The sequence below is a fragment of the Hyperolius riggenbachi genome, chromosome 11 (genome assembly GCF_040937935.1).
Source record: "Hyperolius riggenbachi isolate aHypRig1 chromosome 11, aHypRig1.pri, whole genome shotgun sequence".
Taxonomy (NCBI): Eukaryota; Metazoa; Chordata; class Amphibia; order Anura; family Hyperoliidae; genus Hyperolius; species Hyperolius riggenbachi.
The window spans coordinates 192,275,831-192,303,410 of record NC_090656.1 but is presented as its reverse complement, the minus strand read 5'-3'; the positions used below and the strand labels follow the sequence as shown (position 1 = coordinate 192,303,410).

Below are 27,580 nucleotides of genomic sequence, written 5' to 3'. Positions count from 1 at the left end.
CTGGGGATGCATGCAACTGACCAAATCTAGGGGACACCTGTACACACTTTAGACCGCACTTGACCTGGAATGGTCACTAAGTTAATTTGGTCCAGAAATCTAAAGCGTGTACCTAGCATAAGGTGCTCAACAATAACCGCGTCAAATGTGATCAGTTACTGTAGTTGGCTTCAACCCTTCTTCACTCCTCCTCTACAATGTCTGCAGACGTGTATTAGACAGCAGGCAGCACAATGGCTAAGTGGATAGCACACTTGCCTTGCAGCGCTGGGTCTCCAGTTCAAATCCCAAACAGGTCAACATCTGCAAGGAGTTTGTATGTTGTCCCTGTGTCTGCATGGGTTTCCTCCAGGCACCCTGATTTCCTCCCACATCCCAAAATATACAGAGAAGTTAATTGTCTTCCCCCTAAAATTGGCCCAAGACTATAACAGACATATGACTATAGTAGGGATTAGATTTGTGCTCCTCTGAGGGACAGTAGTGACAAGACCATATATACTCTGCATAGCGCTGCGGAAGATGGCAGCGCTAAATACATACTAAAAATAAGTGCTAACAGAGTAAAACCATCATCCTCACCTTGAAGTTAACCTCCATTTCATGGAAAACTCCCATTTTTCCTCTCAGCGATGTACACACCAAGCTGGAAATAAAAAATGTCAAGTTGTCAACACTTCTCAATCACTTGAATAATCTAACAACTTTGCATTGTCTCCGCCGCCTCCTCCATTGCATTGCTCCCTGCCCCTTTCAGCTTCCTCCACTCGGAAGCTAAGGGGAGGCGGGGAGACACAGATTAACAATTGCAAGGTAAATAGCAGGCTAGCGACAAGCAGCTTGTTGCTAGCCTGCCGCTATTTGTGTGTGTGTGTGTGTGTGTGTGTGTGTGTGTGTGTGTGTGGGGGGGGGGGGGGGGGGGGGGTAGACAGCAGAGACCGGTGGATGGGGAATAGCAGCGCACAGTAAGGACACAGAGGTATGTCATTGTGCAGAGTACATGCTTCTGTGTCCTATTATCTTTCGTAAAAACCACCTCGGGTTTTCTTTAAAACAAAATAAATATGACAGCCTCCATATCCCTCTCAGTTCAGGTTTGCTTCAAAAAAGTACCGGTAGTTTACAATCTGCTGTATAAATTACACCAATAGGTGAGCTGAACAGAAGGACTCACACAGCGGCATCCCCTCTCTTCCTGACGAGAAAACAGAAGAATTTTGTTTGTCTGAGTGAAAATGCCCCCAAGCATTAAATTTCCTAAATAACAAGCCTGTGACTTGTAATTACTGTATATTCTGGCGTATAAGACTACTTTTTAAGCCAGGAAAATTTTCTCAAAAGTCGGGGGTGGTCTTATACACCGGGGGTTATAGGGTGGTCTTATAGGGCGGGTGCGTAAACTTCCGAGCCGGACTGGAGAATCTACGGTTGCTGCATACGGTGGGGGAGCTCAAAAACATCCACGGCCGCATCTCCACCGTTTGCGTCAACCTTATGAAAGCAGCAAGGGCGGTGCTGTACAAGTATGGCAGGAGAAAATCCACTCACCAGTAACTCAACGCGGTCACGATGACAAGGTGAGGGGGCACCTCGCTGGGAAGGTGTAAGTGAAGGGCGGAGCAAGCTGCAGGTGTCCGGGACACCTGGGGTATGGAAAAAAGAGAGAGAGCAGCGCTGTGCCCAGAAAAACACTCCTCTTTCACCCGTCTGGCCCACCCTTGTATCCTATTACCGTACCTCCTTCTCTGCCTCTCAGATCTCACTACTGAGGACTGCAATGAAGCGGCGCAGGCACACATGTGCGAGATCTGAGAGACAGAAAAGGAGGTAATAGTACACAAGGGCAAGCCAGACGGGTGAAAGAGGCGTGTTTGCGCTACCGCCCTGATAATCTTGGAGACAGGGATAGCTGACCAATCCAAGCAGACTTTATACAACAACCAGCCAATCGCCGGTAAGGTACATCGCTTGCCGTGATTGTATACTGGGTATCACATACAGTACAGCACCAGTATCTGTACCTGTTTATACAGTATAGCACCAGTACATACACTACAGTATACAAATGTCCAAGAGTCAAGAGGGGTAGTCTTATAGGACTAGTATATCTCAAAATGTTTCAACTAGAAAAGTTGGGGGTCGTCTTATACCGGAATATATATTTTTAGAATAAAATTATGGAAATAAGAGGAAATACTCTTATTTCTCTATTGTACTCATTTATGTTCAGATGTATTACGAATAAGAACCCTAAATATAATCTCAGCTGGAGAGATCTTGGCTTGCCAATCTAGATAATTATTTAAGAAAAAGTATTTCTGTGAAGTAAATGCAGCCTTTACATGTAGAACTGAACTATACAATTATTTCTGGATGGTATCTTGTGCCAACAAGATTCCATACGGTTAACCCATCACTCTCCTCTCTGCTTCCACACTGATAATCAAACAGATATATTCAGACATATTCGGAAAAAAAATAACCACACAGTTACAGTGAAGCTGAAGGCTAATTAAAATATACCTAAGGAGTGGGAAGGCTCTGGGTCCTTTAGAGCCTTCTCAGTCCTCCTACGGTCCTTTTTGTTCTGTAGTGCTGCCTCCCCGTTAGCAGTCTCCGCCCAATGAGTTGGAGACTGCTCACTTCCCACGCGGGAGGCTTCAGAAATCTTTGGGAGCCAGAGTGCTCCTAAAGATGAACGGCTCCGTAGTGCGCATGCGCGAGAACGCTCTCTCGTGAGGGGGTGACAGCGCTGGAATGAGGTGACCGTGAGAGGAATAGGAAGGCTCTATAGGACCCAGAGCCTTGCCCCTCTTTAGGTAGAAGGTTTGTAGGCGGAAATTGCTACAGCGCATGAACAGAATGCTCCCGCCGGCGGTAGCACAACAAAGGTGCGAGCGGAGTAGCTGCTGTCTGGTGGCGACTGGCCAGTTTTGCGGGGGTCACCGCTGCTGGCGGAAGGGGATCAGGAGGACGTTGTGGGCATGGAACGAGTGCAGGGGGTTGGAAGAAGCCCCAGGTAAGTTAAAATCATTTTTTTTTTAAATTATTTCACATAAGCTTCCCTTTTACTTGACCAAATATGCTGGTCATCTATTGCCCCAATATATTTAATAATATATCAATTCCCGTCAATTGATTTCGGGCAGTCTTATAGGAACAAACAAAGAACATTTATATCTCGCTTTTCTCCTGGCGGACTCAAAGCGCCAGAGCTGCAGCCACTAGGACGCGCTCTATAGGCAGTAGCAGTGTTAGGGAGACTTGCCCAAGGTCTCCTACTGAATAGGTGAAGGCTTACTGAACAGGCAGAGCCGAGATTCAAACCCTGGTCTCCTGTATCAGAGGCAGAGCCCTTAACCATTACACTATCCAGCCACTAACTAAACTTATAGGACATATTAAAAAAGCTCCATATGAGGAGGGCTGGGCAGAACCAGAGGGGTATAGAGGGTTACACTGCGTTGAGCCATAGAATGTTTGTGGTTCGATTGCTGTCTGATAGATTTCTACTGAAATGTATTGAAATAAGATTTTGATGTGTGCGGCAGGAATAAATCCCTATTCAACTAAGATCCAATCGGACAGGGATAATTGGCTTGGCACAAATGAGTATAATGACTGGATGGTGATCAAAAAATGTGTAAACTTTTTAACATAAATAATTAAAAAACAACAACAAAGATTCTCAGTTTGTAAAACATCCTAAAAAAACATTTAAGCTGACCAATGAAAGTTTGCTATGACAAACAAGATATAACTCTTCACCTCTTATGCTGATCCAGAAGGTCCTTGTCTGTTATCAAGATTTTCAGGTCTTTCAAATCCTGGAGGAACTCTTTATCCAAATCCATATCCATGTCTTCTGACACATCTTTATTGTAAATACAATTTTAACAACAATATGTAAAGGGCAACAATACTTCAGTTAAATAAATAAAAAAAAAAAAAAAGTAAACGGAGTACATGTATATTTGGTGTCATCTACATTCGGGTATAAAGATGGGCAACTAAATTAACCACTTGAGTCTTCAGTATTGTTTCACCTTATGCATCCGAGCAACTTTCACCTCCCATTCATTCGCCGATAACTTCATCACTACTTATCACAATGAAATCTACATCTTGTTTTTTCTGTCACCATTTAGGCTTTCTTTGGCTGGTATATTTTGCCAAGAATTATTTTATTATAAATCCATTTTAACAGGAATATTAAGAAAAAACTGGAAAAAAATATAATTATTTCTCAGTTTTCAGGCATTATAGTTTTAAATTAATACATGCTGCCGTAATTAAAACCCACGTAATTTTATTTGCCCATTTGTCACGGTTATTACACCATTTAAAGAGGAGCTGTTAGGTATAAGGTCTCAGAGAAAATAAACACATATCAGTAGCTAAAGATTGGCTGTACTTACATTACATATGCATTTCACTGTCCACGTTTGGATTTCACAGAATTTGTATATAGTATATGCAGAGATAGATGCTCCTGACAGCTCATGGCAGGCTCCATGTTTTTCTGTCAAATGTGTCATCATGTCCTGCCTGCTTCCTGATCACAGATAAGCTCGTACTAAATAACACAGTGTGCAGTGAATATTAATGAGCCATGTGGCTAGGAACAATAGCTGACTCCTGCAGTGTAGTCTGCCCGAGATTTATCAGTGCTACGCGATTACAAGCTGCTGTAAGGTCTCATTAGCAGCCGAGGGGAGAGCCCCAGAATGCTTTGCAGTAATATGCGGCTTGCGTCTTCTTAAGAATAACAGACTTGCTGATAAGCACACATCAAAGGTAACTGAGATTTTTATCTTCACTAATTGCTTTTGGGCTTCCTTCTAAACTGTTTAACACAGGAGAATAGAGGTTTAAATTAGCTTCTGCAGCCTGACAGTTACTCTTTAAAGTGAACCCCCAGACTAAAAATGTACTCAGCAGCACTGAAAAGGCTTGGTGTTTCTTTAACAGTTTCACAACATCAGAACTTTGTTTTTCTTACCCAAGTCTCACTTTTAGCTGCACAGAAGAAAACTTACCGGGCATTTTTCCCCTGATGCTGTGCAAAGCATGATGGGATTTCTGATGTTCTGCTGTTTTGGTGCAATTTTTTTTTTATTTTGAATTTGAGATTTGAAGCATAGCGAGCGCAGCTGGGAGAGGTGATCAGGACACAGGATAGTTGGAACTGTGTCTCATGCTTCTTGTCACCTCCTTTCAACCAAAAATATGGCTGCCCCAATGAAAAAGATGGCTGCTAGGCCTGAACGTTTTATCGTTTTTGTATCAAAATCGCGATCACGGAAACGGCGATTCCGTGATCGCCAAAGCGACGGTTTTTACGATATTCTGCTGACCTGCGCAGTAGTAGCAGTTCAGCTGTGTCTTTCTCCCGCTGTGTGCTGCAGCAGCTTAGTGTACAAATAGCGACGGCTCATTACCTCTCTTCTTCTGCCTAGTGCCTCCTCCTTCTCCTCCTGTCTGACCCAGCTGACCCAGCGGTAGACTCTTGCTCTCTTTCCCTCCTCCTGTCCTAGCCGCATCATCAGCTGGGCGGGTGGCAGACTCCGCCCACAGGCTCTCGTTCGCTTTACTTCTGTTTTAGCTCATATATGTGTCAAAAAGGCTATATAGGTAAACCAGGCTATTGTCTGTCTCACATTTCCTCTGCATAACAAAGCAGCTCAGTAGGTAGCTGGAAGCAGAAAAGGAATTCCCTCCGCCCTTCCAAAGCAGTCACTGCCGAAGTACAGGAGAGAGCACATGGATCTGCACACCGTGGGGAAGATTCAGTAGGCTAGACTGAAGTGCGTGATGGTGTGTGTGAATAAGTATGTGTGTGAGTGCATATCAGTGTGTGATGCAGGGTGTGTGTGTTTCAGTGAGTGCTGGATAAGTGTGTCTGTGTGTATATGTATATCAGTGTGTTGTGTACTGCAGGATGTGTGTGTATCAGTGAGTTCTGCGAGAGAGTGTATGTGCATGTGCGCGCGCGCTGCAGGATGTGTGTGTATCAGTGAGTTCTGCAAGAGAGAGAGTGTGTGTGCATGTGCGCGCACGCTGCAGGATGTGTGTGTATCAGTGAGTTCTGCAAGAGAGAGAGAGTGAGAGAGTTCGTGTGCATGTGCGCGCGCGCTGCAGGATGTGTGTATCAATAAGTGCTCAGATGGAGTGGAGATGGAGAATTAAGTGTGTGCGAGTATCAGTGCATACCCCCCACACAGCTTATCTTTACCCTACCTACCCCAAGCCTAACATTAACTGTCCCCACCGCCTCTGTGACATGTCATCACTCATATCCCCCCTATAATAATAAGTGCCACATGGGGAAACAAGGGATAGAAGACATGATAATCTCCCCGTCAGCCATCATTGGCTCTCGACTTCGTCTACTTTTTAAATTTTGGCCCCCTGTCTGAGTTTGACATCTCCTTGTCTAGTACACCAGCTGGGCAGGCAGAAGACATTATAGAAGTTGTGGTAATACTGTTCAATACCTTATTATGCAATACTTCTAGCGTATGACAGTCGAGAGTTTTTGACATTATAATCATATACGGTGATTGTGTGACTATGAGGTTCAAACTAAAACTACTCATTGATCAAGTGCCAAGTTTTCTCCATTTGCTTATACTGTCACTGTTGGTCAAGAGTTTGGTCAGTTTATGAAGCCTTTAGGCTTAGGATTTATCACGGCTCTGCCCCAGCTCCTTGGCACAGAGGAAGTCTGGATGAGGCACATGCTTAAGCTTGATTTGAAGAAATCGAAATCGCAATTTCTGACAGAAATCGTGCGATTCAATCTTTTCCTAAAATCGTTCATGCCTAATGGCTGCCCTCATGAAATCACAAATTTTTGCCTGTTCTTTTAAAACAGGGTGGGTAAGAGATTATATTACCTATCTATTCTAATTAACATAACTAATATAACTTAACCACTTAAGGACCGGGCCATTTTTCACTGATCTGTGCTGCGTGGGCTCTCCAGCCCGCAGCACAGATCATGTTTGAGGCAGGGCGATCAGACTTCCCCCCCCCATTTTTCCCCACTAGGGGGATGTCCTGCTGGGAGGGTCTGATCGCTGCCGCTCTGTGTGGCCGAGCAGGGGGGGGGGCTCCTCAAAGCCCCCCTCCGCATCGCTATTCCTCCCTCCCTCTCCTTCCCTCCCTCTCGCTATAGGCGGCAGAGGATGGTGATTCGCCCTGTACCAATCAGAGGCCGGGGATCACCGATCTGCTTTACGGCGCTGCTGCGAGCCGTGTTTGGAGGCTCGCAGGCTGTTCATGGAGACACCATCCGTGAACTGACATGTGACTCGAACGAGCGGCCGTTTCCATGGAAACACCACTTCGACCTGCCGACGCCTATCGGCGTTAGGCGGTCGTTAAGTGGTTTTAATGACAGCATGTTTTTTTTTAGGCTGAAGTTCCCCTTTAAATCATGTCCCAATGTGTGACGCCGATATTTCATTTGGAAATAAAAGGTGCATCACTTATTACAAACCCATAATCTAAAAAATAACAGTAATATACCTTTTTGACATTCATATTAAAAAAAGTTCAGTACCTAAAGTAACTATTTATGTATTTTTTGTAATTGTATATTTTTTATTTTTTTATACAAAAAATGTTGTGTGGGAGGTAAGTGGCTAATTTGAAAAGTAAAAAAAAAAAAAGTCATTATCTGGAAATTTTATTTTCCATATGTAGTTTTACTATTTGGCCACAAGACGTCCTCACACCTATCTTCCGTGGGCCTTGACCCGCAAAACACGTTGTCAATTTTAATAAATATTTTTCCAACTGAACTGCAACCCACATTTGTAAGTATATAATCATATCCTTAATGATACTGCACCACTGGGCTCCTGGTCTCTCTCTACTTTTCGCTTAAGTGCTCTTGGTCCCTACAAGAACCACCAAACCCCTTCTATAATTAATCAAAGGGATGGGAGGTCTCACTTAGGACCTGAGCCCACTGATGCAGTTGTGTCCGCTTTTCAGTTACACATCAGTGTTAGAGATGTTGAAAAGCGGACAGAAGCGGATACAACTGCGTTAGTGGGCTCAGGCCCTTACCAAGAAAGGTTGTACAAACTGATCTTACTGAGCTTGAAAAAAATGAGATGACCTGATTAACACGTATAAGTACATCAGAGGGCGATCCAAAAGCTTGGCAGATGAGCTTTTTGTTCCTAGGCTTGTACAAAGGACAAGGGGACCTCTCCCTTGTTCACGCCACACAGCCTGTCAACCAATTGACACAAAAGTATATATACACAATACCAGAAGCTATCAACCAAACAAATGCAAATAGAACGACCTGACGGGGAACTGTGTGGTCCACAAATGGCCACACCTTCTACAGCCCCCTATTGGCTGTTAAGACAATATACCATCCACCTGTCAATACTAAAAGTAAACAATCTTCCTGCTGAATGATCGGTCTTGTGAAACATAAAAGTCTGACCTGTCTCTTGATGTCCAATATCAGACACATGCCTGCTGAATAAACTTCTCCACCATCTACATGCATCACATGACTACACAATTCCCCATCACGTCGTCCTATTTGCATAACTGCATTTGATTGGTTGATTGCTTCTGGTATTGTGCATATATACATATGTGAGGATACAGTTGATCATACAAGGTAGACGTTCCAGTGAAGTACCTTCTTTTTACCTGCTCTCACCTATTGTCCTGATGCCACAGCTGCTGTCTATGTGCCTTCCTCATCTACTCACCCACTGCTCCTAATGTCCAGTTCTGGATGATGTGCTCAGCGCAGGTGGCAAAGTCCTCAAAGGTCAGATACTGAAGTTTTCGTTTGCCGGTTTCAAAACGACTGTTTGCAAAGAATACTATAGCAGCATAATCTCTAAGGAAAGAAAACACATCGTATGAACGTGGAGTGGTAACCATCAGAAACAGGAACAATAAAGCACCTACTTATAGATTTCTTTTCATTTTCTCAATCAAGGCTTATTCATCTCAGCCCATAGGCAGACAAAACGGATTACATATACCAAAAATAAATAATTGTACAAATACTTTTTTGGGTGTCCAAAGCCCATGGTCAGGGTAGTATGGGCTGCTGGTATTCTGTCCACCTGCCGTTTATTTAGGAATAGAACAAGAACGGTCACTCACCCTCCCTTCTGCAGCAGTCTGTGCATAGGGGTGTGGCCTGGACAGCCAGGCTCTCAGAGACTGAGGAAGAAAACCTAGCAATTTTCCAAATTAAGGCACCATCACTGAGTCAGTTAAAAACGGCGCAGAAATATTTGGGTGCACCAGGTGTCGCCATAGGCCATAATGGGATCAATGGCTAAAGCAGTGCTCATGCAGTAATTTTGGGGGCCGTCAAGAGATGGAGCATTAATTACGTGTACATGCCATAATGATGTGCTTTAAACTAAAAATTAAAGTATTTCTATTACATTAATATATAACTACTATTATGTATCCATTTGGTCGGGAATGGGGTACACATGTGTCTACTTGAAAAAAAAAAAAAATCCTGGAATTTTGTTAAAAAACCATGATGAATGTAAATCCACGAACATACCAGGGACAGGAAGTAAGGGAGAATTTCCCCAATGGGCACATAGTCAGCAGTAAAAATATAGATACATAAAAGTTCTAACCCTGTCCACACTACTTACAACTAATTCTATTAAATCTGGAACCGGCCCTTTGGAAGGGATTCATTTGGTAATGCAAACAGGCAGGACGCTTAAGCAAACATTGTCAAACACCAATTTTTAAAGGGGCTCTTTCACGAATGAGGGGGAAAAAAAAAAGTGGTTTATGCATAAACTATTAAACATCCTTGTAAAATAGTGTAAAAAGTTTTTTTAAAAAAATGAATGGATTCATCAATATAACATGTATTGTAAATAGTGAGCCGTGCGTCATGGTGACCCGGCTCACACTCATTGTTGCCTGTTATAGATTTTAATATGTTTAAATAAACCATTTGATTTGAGACGGTGCGGATCCTGCCATCCTATTTGATATAATACCCTGTATACTCCAGGGTTGATCGCTGCACGTCAGATGCCACTGGTGCTGTCACAATTGAAGATTATACAAAATGGCTAGAGGCGCCCCTGCTCATAAGGTAAGTACCAGGGCTCTGGAGTCGTTACAAAAATCATCACACTCTTCCGTTTATGAAACCATTGACTCCAGGTACCCAAAACTGCTCCATTTCCTTGACTCCAACTCCTTAGTCTAACACTTACCAGGGCTGTGGAGTTGGTACAAAAATCATTGACTCCTCAGTTTATGAAACCATCAACTCCAGGTTCCCAAAACTACTTTGACTCCACAGCCCTGGTGAGTACACATGCACAATGGTTGTCACCAGAAGGCATTGGGACTCAAACCCTCTGGAAACAGTTTGGGGCCAAATGCTGTACAGAGACCTTGCTGTGCTGTAGTATCTGTTTCTATGGGGAAGGGAGGATCCGAGATCGGAAACGCACAATAGCAAGACTGGAGCTGCTATTTTCACTGCGCCTTTTTTTTTTTTTTAAGATTCTGCTCTTTTTATTACAAAGTATAATTCCTAAAGGTAATCTGGTTCTATTTGATGCTGGGAATCACACATATGGTGCTCCCTTGTTACAACAGTCAGAAACAGGACCCCGGACAACACACCTGGCTTGCTTGTCTGACAGGAGAAAATTTTGCTGGATGTTCACAACCAGAGCCCCTCTCATCTCTTCCACCACCTTGAACACTCGCTTAAAATTGTCAAACTGCAGGAAGAGGAAGACACAGGTGATGAAGACGACACAGACAGATCATAAGAGAAACGTGTCGTGTGACAGATACCTGTCTGCGGCAGCTTTTCAGAGTCACCCCCGTCTTCGCACTTATATCATCCAGATCTTTTTTTGTTCCTTTCGAAAGCTTCTTGCCAAGAACTTCACGAACAAAAGCTTCATCGAAAGCATAGTACCTGCAGAAGGAAGTGATCCCAGGTAAGTTAAACTGACTTAAAGCGCACCTAAAGATGTTTAAAGAGGAACTGTCGCGAAAATCTCAAATAAGAAGTACATTTCTCCCAGAGTAAAATGAGCCATAAATTACTTTTCTACTATACTGCTGTCACTTACAGTCAGAAGTAGAAACCTGACATTACCGACAGATTTTGGACTAGCCCATCTTCTCATAGGGGGGTTCTCAGGGTTTTCTTTATTTTTAAAAGCACTTAGTGAATGGCAGTTGCTCTGCCCAACTGCCAAAATAGTGTGGAGTGAGCAGAGAGGCTGGCCAGCATCATTGTATAAATCCTTTTCAGAGAATGTCTTCACAAAGAATAAAGGCCATGCTGAGAATCCCCCATGAAGAGATGCACTATCCCAAAACCTGTTGGTAATGTCAGATTTCTACTACCTACTGTAAGTGACAGTAAAAAAAAAAGTTTCACTTTCCTGGAGCTTCTGCCAGCAACCTGCAGCCGTCCTGTGCCCATAATGTTTCAAAACGATCCTCCGTTCCCCTGCCACGGCTGACTTTCGGAACCGGCGATTTAGAAGTCAAGGTCCACTGCGCCTGCGCAGCCCTGGCCACTTGCGCTCCCATGGCAAGGAGCATCCTGCGCAAGCGCAGTATGAGAAAATATGTACTGTGCCTGTGCAGTACGCTTGCAAGATCCGCTGTGTCTGGCAAGCGGCGGAATGCCGAGACCCGGGCTGCAGCTTCTTCTTCTGGGTCTCAGTGATCCGCTGAGGTCAGTGGAATGCAGGAGGCTTCTCAGATCTCATTTGATAGGCGGAAGACACGCTCTCAGTACGGGCTCCGCAGATGTAAACAGTAACTCTGACGTCCCTGCTTGCGTGTCAGCTGATTCGGTTGACACGCTGCATGACTATTGGTTTGTTTTCGATTCTGCTTTCTGTTGATTGGTTAGTCCCCAGTCATCACCCGTGATAGCATTAGCTTTGGCTTGTTGCTGGGTAGCGCTCACTGTATACTATTGGTTCCTGTTGCCGACTTACGCTTTGCTGCCTGGATTGACCCGTGCTTGGACACAGATTTGCATGAACGCTGCCTGGACTGACTTTGGCTTGTGTTTGACTACGCTATCTGTGGGAAGTTCCTATCCTGGACTTTCTAACTGCTGTTTGGAGCTCCTGGCTCTTCTGCCACTTGATCCATTGGTCTGGATAGCCTCATCCACTAGCCCCCAGGAGGGGTGTGTGTGTGTGTGTGTGTGTGTGTGTGTGTGTGTGTGTGTGTGTGTGTGTGTGTGTGTGTGTGTGTGTGTGTGTGTGTGTGTGTGTGTGTGTGTGTGTGTGTGTGTGTGTGTGTGTGTGTGTGTGTGTGTGTGTGTGTGTGTGTGTGTGTGTGTGTGTGTGTGTGTGTGTGTGTGTGTGTGTGTGTGTGTGTGTGGCGTTGGGGGAATGGAGAATCGCTTGGTAACTTTGCGGGCACAGGTCGGCTGCAGGGGGCTGGCAACAATCCACTATAATAATCCCTAACAGTCCCTGCATCATCCTTCCTGCCCTGGCTGTGTGCCTGTGGGTTTTTTGTACTGCGCATGTGCACAGTACAGACCATTGGGACAGGATGACGGGCCAGGGAGCAGGGCGGACGGGTGTGCACGCGCACTGACTGGCGGCGGCGTGAAGAGACCTGGGGCTTGATTCACAAAAGAGTGCTAACTGTAAGCACGGGCGTTTTCGCGCGAATTTTCGCATTGCGCGCGCGAATTTTCACGCGAAACGATAACGTTTTCGAGCACAAACCCGAATCGATTCGCGCGAAAATTCAAAAAATTCAAGAGCGCGCGCAATGCGAAAATTCACGCGAGAATGGCCGTGCTAACATTTAGCACTCTTTTGTGAATCAAGCCCCTAGAGTTAGGGCTTAGGTCAACCAGTTTTATAATAACTTCGATATTAGTGAAAACAATACAAAAGGGTTGGGCTCTAAAGTGGTGAGTAATCATAACAACAATTTAACATCAAATGCAAAAAAAAATTCTGTGTTTCTTGGTGGACTTTTAACAGATTATATGTGATTTGCGATGTGTCTTTGAACTTGAACTTTTATTATATTTAAGAGTTTTTTTCACTGAGAACCCTAATAAACTATTTTGCATGCACCCAACAGTTTCTCCTGTGTGCTTTTCTCTACTTTGATATTAGCACGTAAGCCTTTCAGCACTGGGGAACTGGATTAAAGAGAGCCTGAAGCCAAATTAATGTTCCTTTTTTATTGTCCACATATGACAAGTATTAACACCATAGCTGATTCGCCACAACAGCACAGCAGAACGAGGTTTTATTCCCCGTAAAATCACGGGGCAAAATTCTATGACTTTCCAGGTTGTGGATTTTGCTGCCCAGGGGAGGCAGAGCTTTGTGCTGTAGCTCTGCCTCCAGTACAGTTAATCTCCGCTGATCGCCGCCTCTCCCCGCCCCTCTCAGTCTCCTTTCACCGAGAGGGGCGGGGAGAGGCGGCAATCAGCAGAGATTGACTGGACTGTAGGTAGAGCTACAGTGCAAAGCTCTGCCTCCTCCAGGAAGTGTGAGAAGAATTTTGCCCCGGTGATACTCACCGGGGCGAGTAAACCTTGTTCAGCACTGCTGATGCGGCAAATCATCTATGGTGTTGATGCTCAACATATGTGGACTATAATAAAAGGAAATTAATTTGGCTTCAGACTCTCTAAGCTGCAAACAGGAACACTAGCTGCATGAAACTTGAGCATGCTGTTGTAGTGGACCCCAAATTCAAATCTGAGAAACAGCACTATCTACATGAAGTCTGTATGTTCTCCCCATGTCTGCGTGGGTTTCCTCCCAGCACTACGATTTCCTCCCATGTTCCAAAAACATACATATAACTTAACTGGTTCTGCCCAAAAATTGGCGTTAGACCAGGCTATGGGCATTTGACTGACTATGGTAGGAAGTAGGCGATGAGCTCCTCTGAGGTCAGTAAGTAACATGACTATATATTCTATAAAATGCTGTATAACTTGCATAATAATAGTATCCTATAGAAAGTACACTACCTTTCGATCAGCATGCTCTGTTTGTAAGGTGGTATCTGAAACAGCAGTTGCTGGACCAGTTTAGGGGGACAGTGAAGGAGCCGTTCTATCATTTGAAATGTACGGTAATGGTCCATCGTGTCGCTCTCAAGAACATCAGGACCTGCTCCAGTCTGATCCAGAATTCCACTTTTCAGTCTAATATTGACAGCATCGCTCACTGAAAGACACAACACAGTGAAACATAAATACACATGAGCATTTACAGTGGACCAGAACTCTTGCACAGGACAGAAGGAAAACATAGAGAAATGCATCCTGTATGTATTTAGAGAGTTAAGCCTGTCTAATTCCTCCTCATCTGTGCCTAATCACCACTGTAATTTGATCTCTCAGCTCAGGAATCTCATCTGCCATGGCAGAGCAGCTAATTTGTAAACACAGGATTTTAACAACATGCCTGCTTCCAAGAAAGCAGGAGGTAGAGACACTGCAGATTGAATGCAGGATTTGTATCGGCTGTAACAAAGAAATGTTTTTCTTTAATGGTTATTATGCTGTTGTGTATCTTTTAGAGCAGAGAGAAAGTTCTGAGTTCAGGTCTGCTTTAAAGGGATGACGATCTCAACGTGAAGGGCTTAGAGTCAGATATGTGACCTAAGAGAGCTTAGCTTAGTTTGGCTGCACTCATCATATCAAAGCAATGTGACATGTTTGATAAATGTGTTCATGACTAAATAAAAACTATTTGCCTTACACCATCAGGCTTAAAGTGAACTTCCTTTTAGTGGGGATTGCACCATTAGAATGTTTCAAATGCCTTCATAATAGTAGTAAAAAAGTAATCTACCCCCCCCCCCCCCCCCCCCTCCAGTTCATGACAAATGTCAGTACAAGGCCTACCCTGTGCCTGGGCACCCATCCACCCACTCAGCTGCAGGCAAGTACAGTACTTCCCATAATTATTCATAACCCTGGCAGATTTTGACTTAAAGTTAGTTTTATTCCACCAGCAAGTAATTTTTTTTTAAGGGAAATGACATAGGTGTCTCCCAAAAGATAATAAGAGGATGTACAGGAGGCGTTATTGCGGGAAAAAAAATCTCAGTTTTTATTTACATTAAAGCAAAAAGTGTCCAGTCCAAAATTATTCATACCCTTCACAAACTATCACAGTCTATGGGAAAATTCAAAGTTCTATACCATTGCAAATAGTCCAAGCTGTTCTAAAGCATCCTAATTACCCTGATTAATTGGGAACAGCTGTTTTAATCGAATCAACAGGTGAAAAACAGCAGCTCTCTGCAGTTGGTTTGTGGACAGTCATGGCTAATGCTTCATACACACTTGAGATAAAAGTCTTTGGAAAAGGCAAGATCACAGACCAATTTTACCCCATTACCAAGTCTCGTAATGTAACTGTAAACAGACGGGACTTCCGCGATGGAGGAAGAAGTGCTGCGCTGGAGAGGGCCCCTGGGTGAGTAGTTCTATTTTCTCCAAGGGCTTAGACAGGGAAGAGGGGGGGGGGAAAGAGAGGATGGGGGGGAGGGGTAGAGGCCACCCGCACGCTGCACAGATGGGGGATCCCCCCGCTGGCAGAGGGGGATCCCCCAGCCCAAAATACCTCTGCACAGAAGGGGGATCCCCCGCTGGCAGAGGGGGATCCCCCAGCCCAAAATACTGCCGCACAGAAGGGGGACCCCCCCGCCCGCAGAGGGGGATCCCCAAGCCCAAAAGTGAGGATCGAGGGGGGGGGGGGGGGGGAATCGGGAGGGAGGGGACATCTGGCACCCTATACTCCTGGCTACACCTGGCACCCTATACTCCTGGCTACACCTGGCACCCTATACTCCTGGCTACACCTGGCACCCTATATACCTGGCTACACACTTGGCTACCCATAACTGGCTACACTCCTGGCTACCCTGACATCTGGCTACACTCCTGGCTACCCTGACATCTGGCTACACTCCTGGCTACCCTGACATCTGGCTACACTCCTGGCTACCCTGACATCTGGCTACATGTGGCTCCCTATACACCTGGCTTCACATCTGGGTCTTATACTTACCATTGGCGTGCTGATCCCTCGTTGAGTACCTCTGATTGCTTCCCCAGTGCCGTCTTCCATGTCCATGTACGGATTTTGCTTCTCCCTCAGCGATGACATGTCCCCCGCCGATCGACGTTGATGACACCAGGGTCACACAGCGTCATCAACATCTCCCTGCAAACATTTTTTTTTTCAGTTGAATGCAGTACAATAACCTGTATTAAATTCAATATTTAAAAAAAATTGATTGCAAAAAAAAAGGTTGCAAATTATTGGAAATTAATTGAACCACTTTTTGCACGGAAATCCTGGGGAATCAGAACGCCAGGGAGGCTACACCAAGTGTGTATGAGGATCTGCAGATATCATAGACTATGAATGCATTTTGCAGGAATGGATCTTTTGCAGGAACAGATCTCTTGCAGATAATGATCTTTTGAGTGTGTACAGCATCTTTGTGTACAGCATCTTGCAAAGATTTCTATCTGATGGGGAGTTCAGCTCCATAGAATAGACTGTGTAGAGTATGGCTCTCATACTACATGGAAGGGGGTAAAATTGGTCTGCGATCTTGCCTTTTCCAAAGACTTTTATCTCAAGTGTGTATGAAGCATAAGACAAAGGAGCTCAGTGAGGACCTGCGGCTGCGCATTGTGGCTGCCCACAAGTCAGGAAAGGGCTACAAGGCCATTTCTAAATGTTTCCAAGTTCCAGTCACTACAGTGCGAAATATTATTCAAAAATACAAGATGTTCTGCACTGTTGAAAATCTGAGAGGACGTGGTTGGAAGCCAAAAGTGACACCTGTGCTGGCCAGAAGGATAGTGAGAGAAGTGATAAAGAATCCAAGGATCACCACCAAGACCATCCTGGTGAATCTGGGCTCTGCTGGTGACAATGTCTCAAGGCAGACAATCCAACGGACACTACGCACTGCTGGGTTCCACGGATGCAGACCAAGGAGGACACCACTTCTCCAGATAAGGCACAAAAAAGCTCGATTGGCCTTTGCAAATGCTCATCTGGACAAAGAAGAAGACTTCTGGTCTTCTGTGTTATGGTCAGATGAAACAAAAATTGAATTGTTTGGTCACAATAAAGTTTCCTTCATTTGGTGTAAAAAATGAGAAGCCTTCAACCAAAGAACACCATCCCCCACTGTCAAACATGGTGGTGGGAACCTAATGCTTTGGGGGTGTTTTTCAGCCAATGGACCAGGGAACCTAATCACAGTAAATGGCACCATGAAAAAAGAGCAATACATGAGAATTCTCAATGACAACATCAGGCAGTCTGCAGAGAAACTTGGCCTTGGGCACCAGTGGACATTTCAGCATGACAATGACCCAAAACACACAGCAAATGTGGTGAAGAAATGGTTAGCAGACAACATTAACGTTTTGGAGTAGCCCAGACAGAGTCCTGACTTGAATCCAATTGAGAATCTGTGGAGGGAGCTAAAGATCAGGGTGATGGCAAGAAGACCCTTCAATCTGAAAGATTTGGAGCTCATTGCTAAAGATAAATGGGCAAAAATACCTGTGGAGACATGCAAAAAGCTGGTCTGCAATTATAGGAAGTGTTTGATTGCAGTAATAGGCAACAAAGGCTTTTCTTCTGATTATTGAGAAGGGTATGAATAATTTTGGAGTGGACACCTTTTGCTCAAATGTCAATAAAAGCTGAGAAATGTTTTTTCCCCCACAATAATGCCTCATGCACATCATCTTATTATGTTTTGGGAGACACCTATGTAATTTCCCATCCAAAAATGACTTGCTGGTTGAATAAAAGTAACTTTAACCATTTCAGCCCATGGGTATTTTTCACCTTATGGATGAGAGGAATTTTCCCATTTCAGCGTTTCTCCCTTTCATTCCCCAATAACTTTATCACTACTTCTCACAAAGGAATTTATTTTTTCACCACCAATTAGGCTTCCTTTCGGTCCTACATTATGTTAAGAATTATTTTTAGGTGTAGTTTTACTATTTGGCCACAAGATATCCCCGCTGAGCAAATATCCTACAATGTACGCTACATAGGAAACAATGTGTAGCTACATTGTAACTAGGGAAGTGACGCTTCAATGGAAGCCTGCGATCACAGTGCCTGCGAGGAGATTAATGAATGGGAACTTTTTTCCCATTTATAAATCTAACGATCGGCGGCAGAAGGAAGCGTGTTGGCTCTATTTAAGAATAAAGACTGTTTTTGAACAAAAACAGTGTTTATACTCGGTGGACATGTACGTATTGGCACAGGGGACTTTCCTCCAGCCCGATCCGCACGGATCACTCTCACACTGCCATCCTCAGCCTTCTCAAGCTCCGGTACCGGGTCCCGTAACTTCGTCCAGTTTGCGCAAGAGAAGTGCGCCCTCTACGTAACCGGCGACAGCCAGTGAGATACGTAGAGAGTGCCCTTTCTTTTGCGTCAGACTGGTCATGACTGGCTAAAGTTACAGGACCCCGTGCCGGAGCTGGAAAAGGCTGAGGACGGCGGCGTGGGAGTAATCCGTGTGTATAGGGCTGGAGGAAGCCCCAGGTATGTATAAAACTTTGCCTAATCGCCAACTCTGGTTTCTTTTAAATTCTCTAAGACACTTTTGGCAAAAAATAACAGATCGGTAAAATTCAGCATTCGGTATTTTAGACTTTTTCCAAAGCACTAAGATTTTCACAAACGTGGTAAATAGTTTAGTAATTTATCGAAAAACTAAGGCTCGGTTCCCCGTTGTGCAGAAAAAACTTACTTGTTCAACAAGTTTTCTGCACCTCCACACAACGTAGGAAGCGGAACCATCGCTAAAAATGGAATCCGCTTACAAAAAAACATATCCATTCTCACTATGCTGGTCTGCTCCGTCCGCCGACCATGCAAATACTTATGTGTTCTGCTGCTGCCAACTCCTCCGCTCAGTCCTAAAGCTAGTAAACCAGAAGCATGGGGCTTCCCATTGGATTGCAAAGACTAATGGGAATCTTCAGCAACAGGGAGGATTCTCATTGGATCATATTGAACCAATGAAAATCCTCACTATTACTAGGGAGAATTGGTCTATTGTAAACCAATGGGGAGCCCCATGCAAACACTCCTCCGCTGGGAGCGTACTACACCTGCGCAGCACTATTGCGCAGGTGCAGAATGTTCCTGGCTGTGGGAGCGGTATGCGGCCGGACAGCGCTGGCTGGCTGAATTACCGGGACTCATAGTAGAAGATTCAGGTGGCGGAGGAGGACAGCGACTGGATTAGCCTGAAGGGGGCTGGAGGAAGCCCCAGGTATGTATAAAACTTTTCTTTTCATCCGTCTCATGTACCTTTTAATTTGTAGTCACCAAACCAAATTTTAACAACATTTTAAATTATTTGGTTTCATGAGCAAAGGGAGTGCATACATTTGCAAAAACCAGCATCAACGCAGAATTATTTCCATCTCATTGACCATCTCTATTAGTGACACAGCTACACATCAGGCTTTATACTTAAGCTACATACTCACGGGGACAATTGTCCCCCGTAGCATGCGCGCACGCGAACAGGGAGCGACAGCTGTCCACACGTCTCGCCAGAAAGGCAGAGACGCGGCGGAAGCTGTCTGCGAATGGAGCATCCCCCGGCCGGATGCTCCATTCACTCGCGTAGGTCTCCTGTCGCTAGCCCGCGTACTCACGCGGGACTAGCGACAGTTCCGGCGAAGTCGCAGGGATAGCTGTAGCCGGCGATTGAACATGTCAATCGCCTGGCGACAGCTCCGACGGGCGACGGTTCGGGGAGCGCGTTATACACACGGGCGACCTGTCGCCGCATGCCACGTGGTTGCGGCGACGGCCGTACCCCGTGTGTATGGGCCTTTACAGCATAGATGTTATTTAGATGTCTTTAAAATTACGGGGACTGCTTTATTGAAGCAGCACAAGCAACTATTTTTTGATTGGTTTAGTTCATTTTTGTGGACTAAGCACAGCTATTACTGCATATATATTTATGATGACTATTATCTGAGAAATAGAACATTTTATCATATTTTCCATTTTAATCACAGTTTAAATTCATTGGGAGTTGGAGTCGGTGCATTGTCTCCAGATTCAGACTCAGGCACCCAAAAATTGCCCTGACTCCAACTCCACAGCCCTGCAGGAGGGTGCAGGCACAGGGCAGCTGCAGGGGGCTGGTAGAAGCCCCAGGTAAGTGAAACTCTTTTTTTTGTCACTTTTCTGTAAGTTCCCTTTAAGGCAATCAATCACTTCAATCAATACCTGAGTATCCATCCAGCCAGAGCTGGTAAACGTCTTCATCAATCAAGGTGGTATTTCCCACAAACACATCCAGCTCACTGGACATTGTTCAGGCTTCTGTAGAGACACACAATATAGGAAGTATCAGGATTATGCGATCTCAACTGAGACAACTAACAAGAGGCACTTCTGCATGGATGAGGGTAGCCCTGGAGTAAAGCCCCCAACAGTATTCACTGGTTATGACTATCCAGCAACCTGTTAGCACATCCCCCAACTAATTCCAGTAACTGTACATTAAAAATCTATGGGAGTGTCTAAATGATTTTTGTTTAGAATGACAGCGGAGGAGAGTGTTGTAGCAGTGATCTTATATACAAACTTCCCCCGTCTCCCTTCGTTCCAGCACTGGGACCACTGATGCTCCACAGAGCTCGCCGGCTCTGTGCATGTGGCTCTCACCTGTGCAGTAGCACTGAGCCACCACTTGTGGAGCAGTGCTTTTCATTGCAGCTAGGTTTCGACGCAGCCGGCGCCACCATAGACTGTAATAGGAATTACACCTATAGCGGCGCTCAGAAGACGGAGCCGAAGTTGCTTTTAAGACACAATAATTCAGCCTTCAGCAATCGCTGGAAGCCGAATTATATCATTCCCCACTATCCATGGCGGCCTGGAGGGGGAATAGTAATTAACACGGCCCGGACTTGTGCAGAAGCAGGATCAGCCATATGCCGTCTATATCCTGAGCCCAAGTCTACCGGCGCCGATTTCATATGTATGCACCACTTGGGCTTAGCGGAGTAAGCCGAGCCCAGTCAGCTCCATGCTAGCACACAGGCTCAAACTGTCTGCGCATATGCAGTCCACACAAGCTCCATCCCCAAGCCCTTGTCGACAGGCTTGTGGGGGTCTCAGAGCTGGGACAGCAAGAAGGAGGGTAATGGAGGATTCAGAGGCTTCCTTCTCCTTAAGTAAAGACCCAAATTAGGGTGATTTTTCCCATTCAGGTATCCTGGCTGGATCAAACAATGACTGGCTAGATAGTGTACTGGTTGAGGGCTCTGCCTCTAACACAGGAGACCAGGATTTGAATTTCAGATCTTCCTGTTCAGTAAGCCAGCAGGTATTGAGTAAGGAGACCTTGGGCGAGACTCCCTAACACTTCTACTGCCTATAGAGCACATCCTAGTGGCTGCAGCGCAAGCTCTTTGAGTCTATCAGGAGTAAAGTGCAATATACATGCTCTGTTTCTTGTCAATTAAGAAATGGGTTCCCCAAAAGCTAAAATTCCTAAAAACAATATATAAATGTTTTAGAAACAAACAAAAAAAACTCATTAGACTCGTACTTTAATAAGTTATGCTAGTTTTACCATAATATGGTCTACAAGAAAATGGCGTCTCTCGGACCCCATCTCCAGCAAATCGTTTAGAGCTGCTTGTCCCGTGACGCTACAGCTGCAGCATAGAGATGGGAAGTTCGGATCTTTTCAATGATCCGGATGATTCGAATCGGATCATTGAAGAGATCCGGATCTTTGATCCGAATCTCGGATCATTTTACTACCGGAAGCATTCGGGGGTGAAATGAACAGCAGGACAGGTCTGTGGACAGGAGACGGGGAGGGAGTGGACACACAGAGAAGGGGAGAAGATGCACAGAGGGCAGGGAGTGGACAGAGAAGGGAGGAGGGACGAGCAGAGAGCAGAAATGTTTGCACGTAATACCCACATGCTGAAGTCATATGCTTTACATATATTTCACCTATATGTTCATCTGTACACTTTGAAAGAAAAGGTCGCACAGTGAAAGAAAGCATTCCCAGAAGATAAGTGCAGCTGTTTAGTGCTGAGTGCAGGAGGATTATATTGCCTTTCAATCACACTGTCTCTGCAAAGTTACTGAGCTATGCTGAGCCAAAAGCTTCCCATGTGTTCACTGTGCAGCACTACGGAACAGACAGCCTGTAATGAGCAGCACATTGCAGCCAGTATGTGTGCTCTACACGCGTACATTTGAATACGGCGCTGGTAGACTTGGGCGCAGGATCCAGCTGTTAAATGGCTGGTCCTGCTTCTGCACAAGTCCGGGGCGTTTTAATTACTATTCCCCCTCCAGGCCGACATGGATAGTGGGGGAATGAAATAATTCGGCTTCCAGCGATTGCTGGAGGCCGAATTATTGTGTTTTTTAAACAACTTCGGCTCCGTCTTCTGACGGAGCCGACCTTCCTCACTGAGCGCCGCTATAGACTGATTCCCATTACAGTCTATGGCGGCGCTGGCTGCGCCCAAAGCTAGCAGCGCTGAAAAGCACTGCTCCGGCTCTACACATATCTGGCAGTGGCACCCATGTCCCCTCTCTCTCATCTACCTGTCTCCCTGCAAGGCTGCCTCCATACAACAGAGCGATCCATCTCAGCTCCGCTTCCAGGACCCCGCTGCCCGCTGAGAGGGGGCGTGTCGCTCCTGGCCCCGCCCCTTTTGCGATCCGAATCACTCATTTTGATGATTCGGATGATCGACTCATAAAATAGATTCGGATCAAAGATCCGAATCGTTCATGATCCGGACAACACTACAGTGCAGCAAAGCTTTACGTGTATTTATCCTCCCTGAATGACATGTCTGCAATCCGGTTACTAAACAGCATTATTCCACCTTCAACGTCTAACACCCTACAGACGGGGGTCTGCATCCACCCCCGTCCCTGGCGTCTCACACTCCCCGCAGCCTGCGCATTACACACTGTCACAGCTCTACTCACATCAGCTCCAGCCTTATGCGGCGTATTTACGTCTCCCCTTCCCTACCCAGCCAGCACTTCCGGTGCAATCTGACTGTGCGCTTCACCAATACTAATCGCCCAGCGACCACTTCCCGTGTCAGTCAGGACTCTGTAGTGACTAAATCCCGCCAGAAGAGGGAGTGAGAACACGCCAGACCCAGTCATTGAAGTTATGTGAGCCTGAATACTGTACTGCAGAGCAGCGAGCTCAGGCTGTGGTGGAAGATCATAGTAGTATCTGTTTTGTTATATTAGCCGTGCGATATTTAGTTTGATAATGAAGAGGACGCTACAGTCCAAAACGTATCTGTTCGGAGGATTTTTCTAAATTGGAATAAAAAAGAGCGGGGCTTCTTGCAGCCCCCCTGCAGTCTTTCTGTAACTGCACCGTCACTTCGCAATCCTCTGGTAAGTTATGCTGGGCATACACGGTGAGTGAGTTTTATATTATCAATCGAGCCGCTGATTGCTCGATTGATAATATTCAACCTGTCCGATACCCCGCCGGATCTATACTGCGCTCGATACCGGCGGGGAGAACAATGGGAAGAAACGAGCGGCTTATTAGCAGCGCTCGCGGGGACATGCGGGAATCAATCCAAGCGGTGACGCGCCAGCATCGAGCCGCTAGCGCAAAAACTCACCGTGTATGCCCAGCATAAAGGACATCTGAGGTGAAAATTAACTGATGAGATAAACAATTGTATCTATCCTCCTTCTCCTAAAAATGACTTTAAGATATCCCGCAGTATTATTATATATATTTACATCTAGTTTTTACGTTTTTACTGTTTCGTTGTCTCTGCTCAATGACACTTTCATTGAAGTATGCCAGAGCTCAGATCTATGAATAATCAACCCTTTTTATCTCTTTCCTGCGCTCAGAAGCCATTTTCTGCCAGGAAAGTGTTTTATGGCTGTAATGACTTATCAGTGAGGGTTACCTTATAGTCCGACCCAGTTCCGACCCGGACAGAAACTGTCCCTTTCATACCTGATGTTTAACTCTCTCAGGCAGAGAAAGAAAAAAGGAACCCAGCATAGTTATCTGTGTGCTAGGCACCGTACATGCACATGTCTATCTCATCATGTCACATGTCACTTTGGTTGTCCTTTAACCTTCCTGGCGGTAAGCACTTTGCTAGCTGCGTGCAGTGCCCGATCGCCGCCGCTACCCGCCGATCCGTCGCGCCGCAGCCGCCCCCCCCCCCCCAGACCCCGTGCGCTGCCTGGCCAATCAGTGCCAGGCAGCTCTATGGGGTGGATAGGAATCCCCTTTGACGTCGATGACGTCCGTGACGTCATCCCGCCCCGTCGCCATGGCGACAGGGGAAGCCCTCCAGGAGATCCCGGCGGCGATCGGAGGGACTGGGGGGATGCCGCTGAGCAGCGGCTATCATGTAGCGAGACTTTGTCTCGCTACATGAAAAAAATTAAAAAAAAAGATTTGCTGCCCCCTGGCGATTTTTTAGCAAACCGCCAGGAGGGTTAAGGTGCCCATATAGCCCATATATTAGACCATTGGATTAAATCATTTATCGGTTCGGGCAGAATCGATTATCTTCCATTGTGATCAAGTGATGGAGATGTCTGATATATCCGACACATATTTGTTTTTTGGAGCATGGAGGCACATCGGTCAGCTCCATTAGTGAAGGACAATCACATCATTCTCGCTTGCAGTGTGTGGGCTGCTAGTCAATCAACTTTCGATCAACCACACTGTTGTTGATCGCCTAATAAAGTCAATCGCTCAACTGCTTGATGGAAAATCGGGTAATGTATGGACACCTTAAAGGGAGTTTGAAGCCTAAAAGCAGATACTTACCTAAGGAGAGGCAAGGCTCTGGGTACTATTGAGCATTCCCGTTCTCTTCCCGGTGCCCATGTTCCCCCACAGGCTCCCCTGCTAGCAATCTACCACCGAATGGGTTAGGCTGGCTTCGTCAGTTATCAAAAGCAATCGGGCTTCCGAAGACGGGCGCTGCACACACACGAGAGCACCCTCACTCGTTGAAGAGCAGTACAGAGCCTACTGTCTTGACGAAGTCTCCCAAGGCCAGCGATTTAAACCGTGACGCCTGCAGGGGAACGAGGAGACCAGCAGTAGAATGGAAAGGCTCTATAGGACCCAGAGCCTTCCCTCTCCTTAGGTAAGTATCTATTTTTCGTTTTAAATTAACCTTCAGATTCTCTTTGAGGCCCCGTTCAGACTATGTGCGTTCCTAGCCGTTTTTACAGAACGCATACGGGCAGACTTTGCACATAGAAACGGCTACTAATGTTTTCTAATAGCCTCGTTCACATGTATGCGTATGAGACGCATATGTTTCTCATCCGCATTGCTGCATGCAGTTTTGTGCGTCACGCACAGAAACGGACGCAATGAAAGTCTAAGGATGCGTATCAAAAACGCGTTCTATTGCGTTTTTAGCGTACGTTTGCCTCAGCGTTTCCCATAATTCTTTTCTGTTTCCTGTGCGACGTGTGTGTGCAAAACGCAATAGCAAACGCATTTGAACGCAAGAAAAACGCAAACAAACGCATGCGTTTTTCAACTTGCGTTTCTTTGAATTTCTATGCGTTCTGTAAACGCTGACAGTATGAACAGGGCCTTACACTTCGTCCTGACAACACTAGAGCCTGTTTTATACTGATGACTGAAGTACAGGACTGAGCAGACAAAGATCACCTTGACTGACAGAGTAAGAAATGACATGTTATGGCAGATGCTGCACAGGTCACAAGATCGCACAGACACTGCAGCAGCTGTGACACTGAATGATCATTCATGACTGTCATGGTACCTTGCACCCACCAGGCATTCATCCTCAGAAGTAAGCAGATCTCTCTTGTAGAAAAGCCATTACTGTTGGCCTTGCTTCACAAGCCATGACTGTCTTGTTATTCAGGGCTGCTGATGCTGCAGATGTGAAGAGTGATTAATAAGCTGCTGCCAACATACTGCCTTCAAGCTGTGAGGGGAAGGGTGTGATAAGCACAGTGTCATGTATGTGCATGGCGGAAGAGCAGGGGATCATGTGAGGCTTTAACTGAAGTGAGAAGAGGATGAAGGATGCCATATTTATTTTCTTTTAAACAATACCAGTTGCCTGGCTTTCCTGCTGATCTATTTGGCTGCACCAGTGTCTGAATCACACCAGAAACAAGCATACAGCTAATCTTGTCAGAGAGCCTGAGCGCTAATTAAAAACAGAATTTGGACTTACCTGGGGGGGGGACTCTAGCCGCCGAAGCCTATGAGGTCCCCCAGCATCCTCCTGATCCTGCCTTAGAGAACCGCGCATGCGCAGGACTCTTACACCAGCCAGCGTGATGACGTGTTCACCGCGCACGACCAATTTTAGGCCGAAGTCGCCGATTAATGGACCCGCCAGTGGGACCGGTAGAGGAGCTAGGAGGATGCCAGGGGACCTCACGGGCTGCGGGGGGCTGGGGGAGGCCCCAGGTAAGTCTAAATTCCATTTTTAATAAGTGCTCAAGGTTCCTTTAGAAGGAAATAAATATGGCAGCCTCCATATCACTCTCACCGCGGGTTCCCTGTTAAACTACAGTTTGACTGCTAAGAAACTGTCATGCAGAGTCCTGGATTATCAACCCTGAAGGTGGTGGCTACACACACACTACAGTTTTTTTAGTTTCATTCAATTTTTTGGTTAATCTGAAGTTCTGAAGAAATTGTTTGATTTAACATACACGTGTGTTTGAGATTGCCGCAATTTCGAGTAAAAAGATTGTAAGCATCAAAAAAGTTAGTTGGTTAGAAAACCATCTTGAATTGCAACCTTTAAAGAGGAACTGTAACCAAGGATTGCACTTTATCCCAATCAGTAGCTAATACCCCCTTTCCCATGAAAAAATCTTTATGTTTTCTCAAAAGGATCATCACGGGGCTCTGATTGGTTGATATTGTAGTGAACCCCCTCACACAGTGTGACGTTAGGAGCCGACATCACACTGAGGGAGCCTTGTTGCATTCTGGGAAATAACAGCTGTTTCCAACTGCCAAAAAAGCAAGCAGCAGCTACTTCCAGTGACATCACCTGCCAGCAGTACAAATGTTGCCATGTGATCAATGTCAGAAAGTAAATCAGGGAGAGGAACGATTTTACAATGGGCAATCACTGACTAAATCATTTATACATAATTATTGTAAAAAGCACTTTTGTTTATTACGTTACTGTATTTTAACTGGAGTTCCTCTATAACTCAATAATCAACTTTGGTCATTTTGAATTTCCATAGAACTCAATTTTCCACTGTGACATTTATCACCATATTTCATCTCTGTACATCTATCCATATCTCATCTGATCATCATTTGCTGTTAGCATTACAATGACCACTGAACTCCACATTGTCACAACTGCATTCATCACACTTTATTTTGCTACAAACACACACGCAATGATTTCTGTTTATTACATAAATGAACAAAGTTGTCAAATATCTTATCG

At 45.4% G+C, this 27,580-nt stretch overlaps 1 protein-coding gene across 3 annotated transcripts in view; it reads right to left on the bottom strand.

The window, feature by feature from the left end:
* FIBP (FGF1 intracellular binding protein) overlaps positions 1-23,180 on the bottom strand; it is a 28,715-nt gene extending 5,535 nt beyond the window's left edge. The window contains exons 1-8 of one of the 3 annotated variants that reach the window (XM_068259663.1): positions 23,082-23,180; positions 20,334-20,429; positions 14,039-14,237; positions 10,846-10,972; positions 10,669-10,769; positions 8,748-8,881; positions 3,769-3,874; positions 583-646 (exon numbers count right to left, since the gene is read on the bottom strand). In XM_068259663.1, the coding sequence (XP_068115764.1) occupies positions 583-646; positions 3,769-3,874; positions 8,748-8,881; positions 10,669-10,769; positions 10,846-10,972; positions 14,039-14,237; positions 20,334-20,418 (816 nt within the window). In that variant the 5' untranslated portion in view covers positions 20,419-20,429; positions 23,082-23,180. Of the gene's footprint in view, positions 1-582; positions 647-3,768; positions 3,875-8,747; positions 8,882-10,668; positions 10,770-10,845; positions 10,973-14,038; positions 14,238-20,333; positions 20,430-21,687; positions 21,781-22,688; positions 22,708-23,081 lie in introns of those variants that run through there. The other 2 variants (XM_068259665.1, XM_068259664.1) reach the window with 2 other exon arrangements.
* Positions 23,181-27,580: the final 4,400 nt, after the last annotated feature.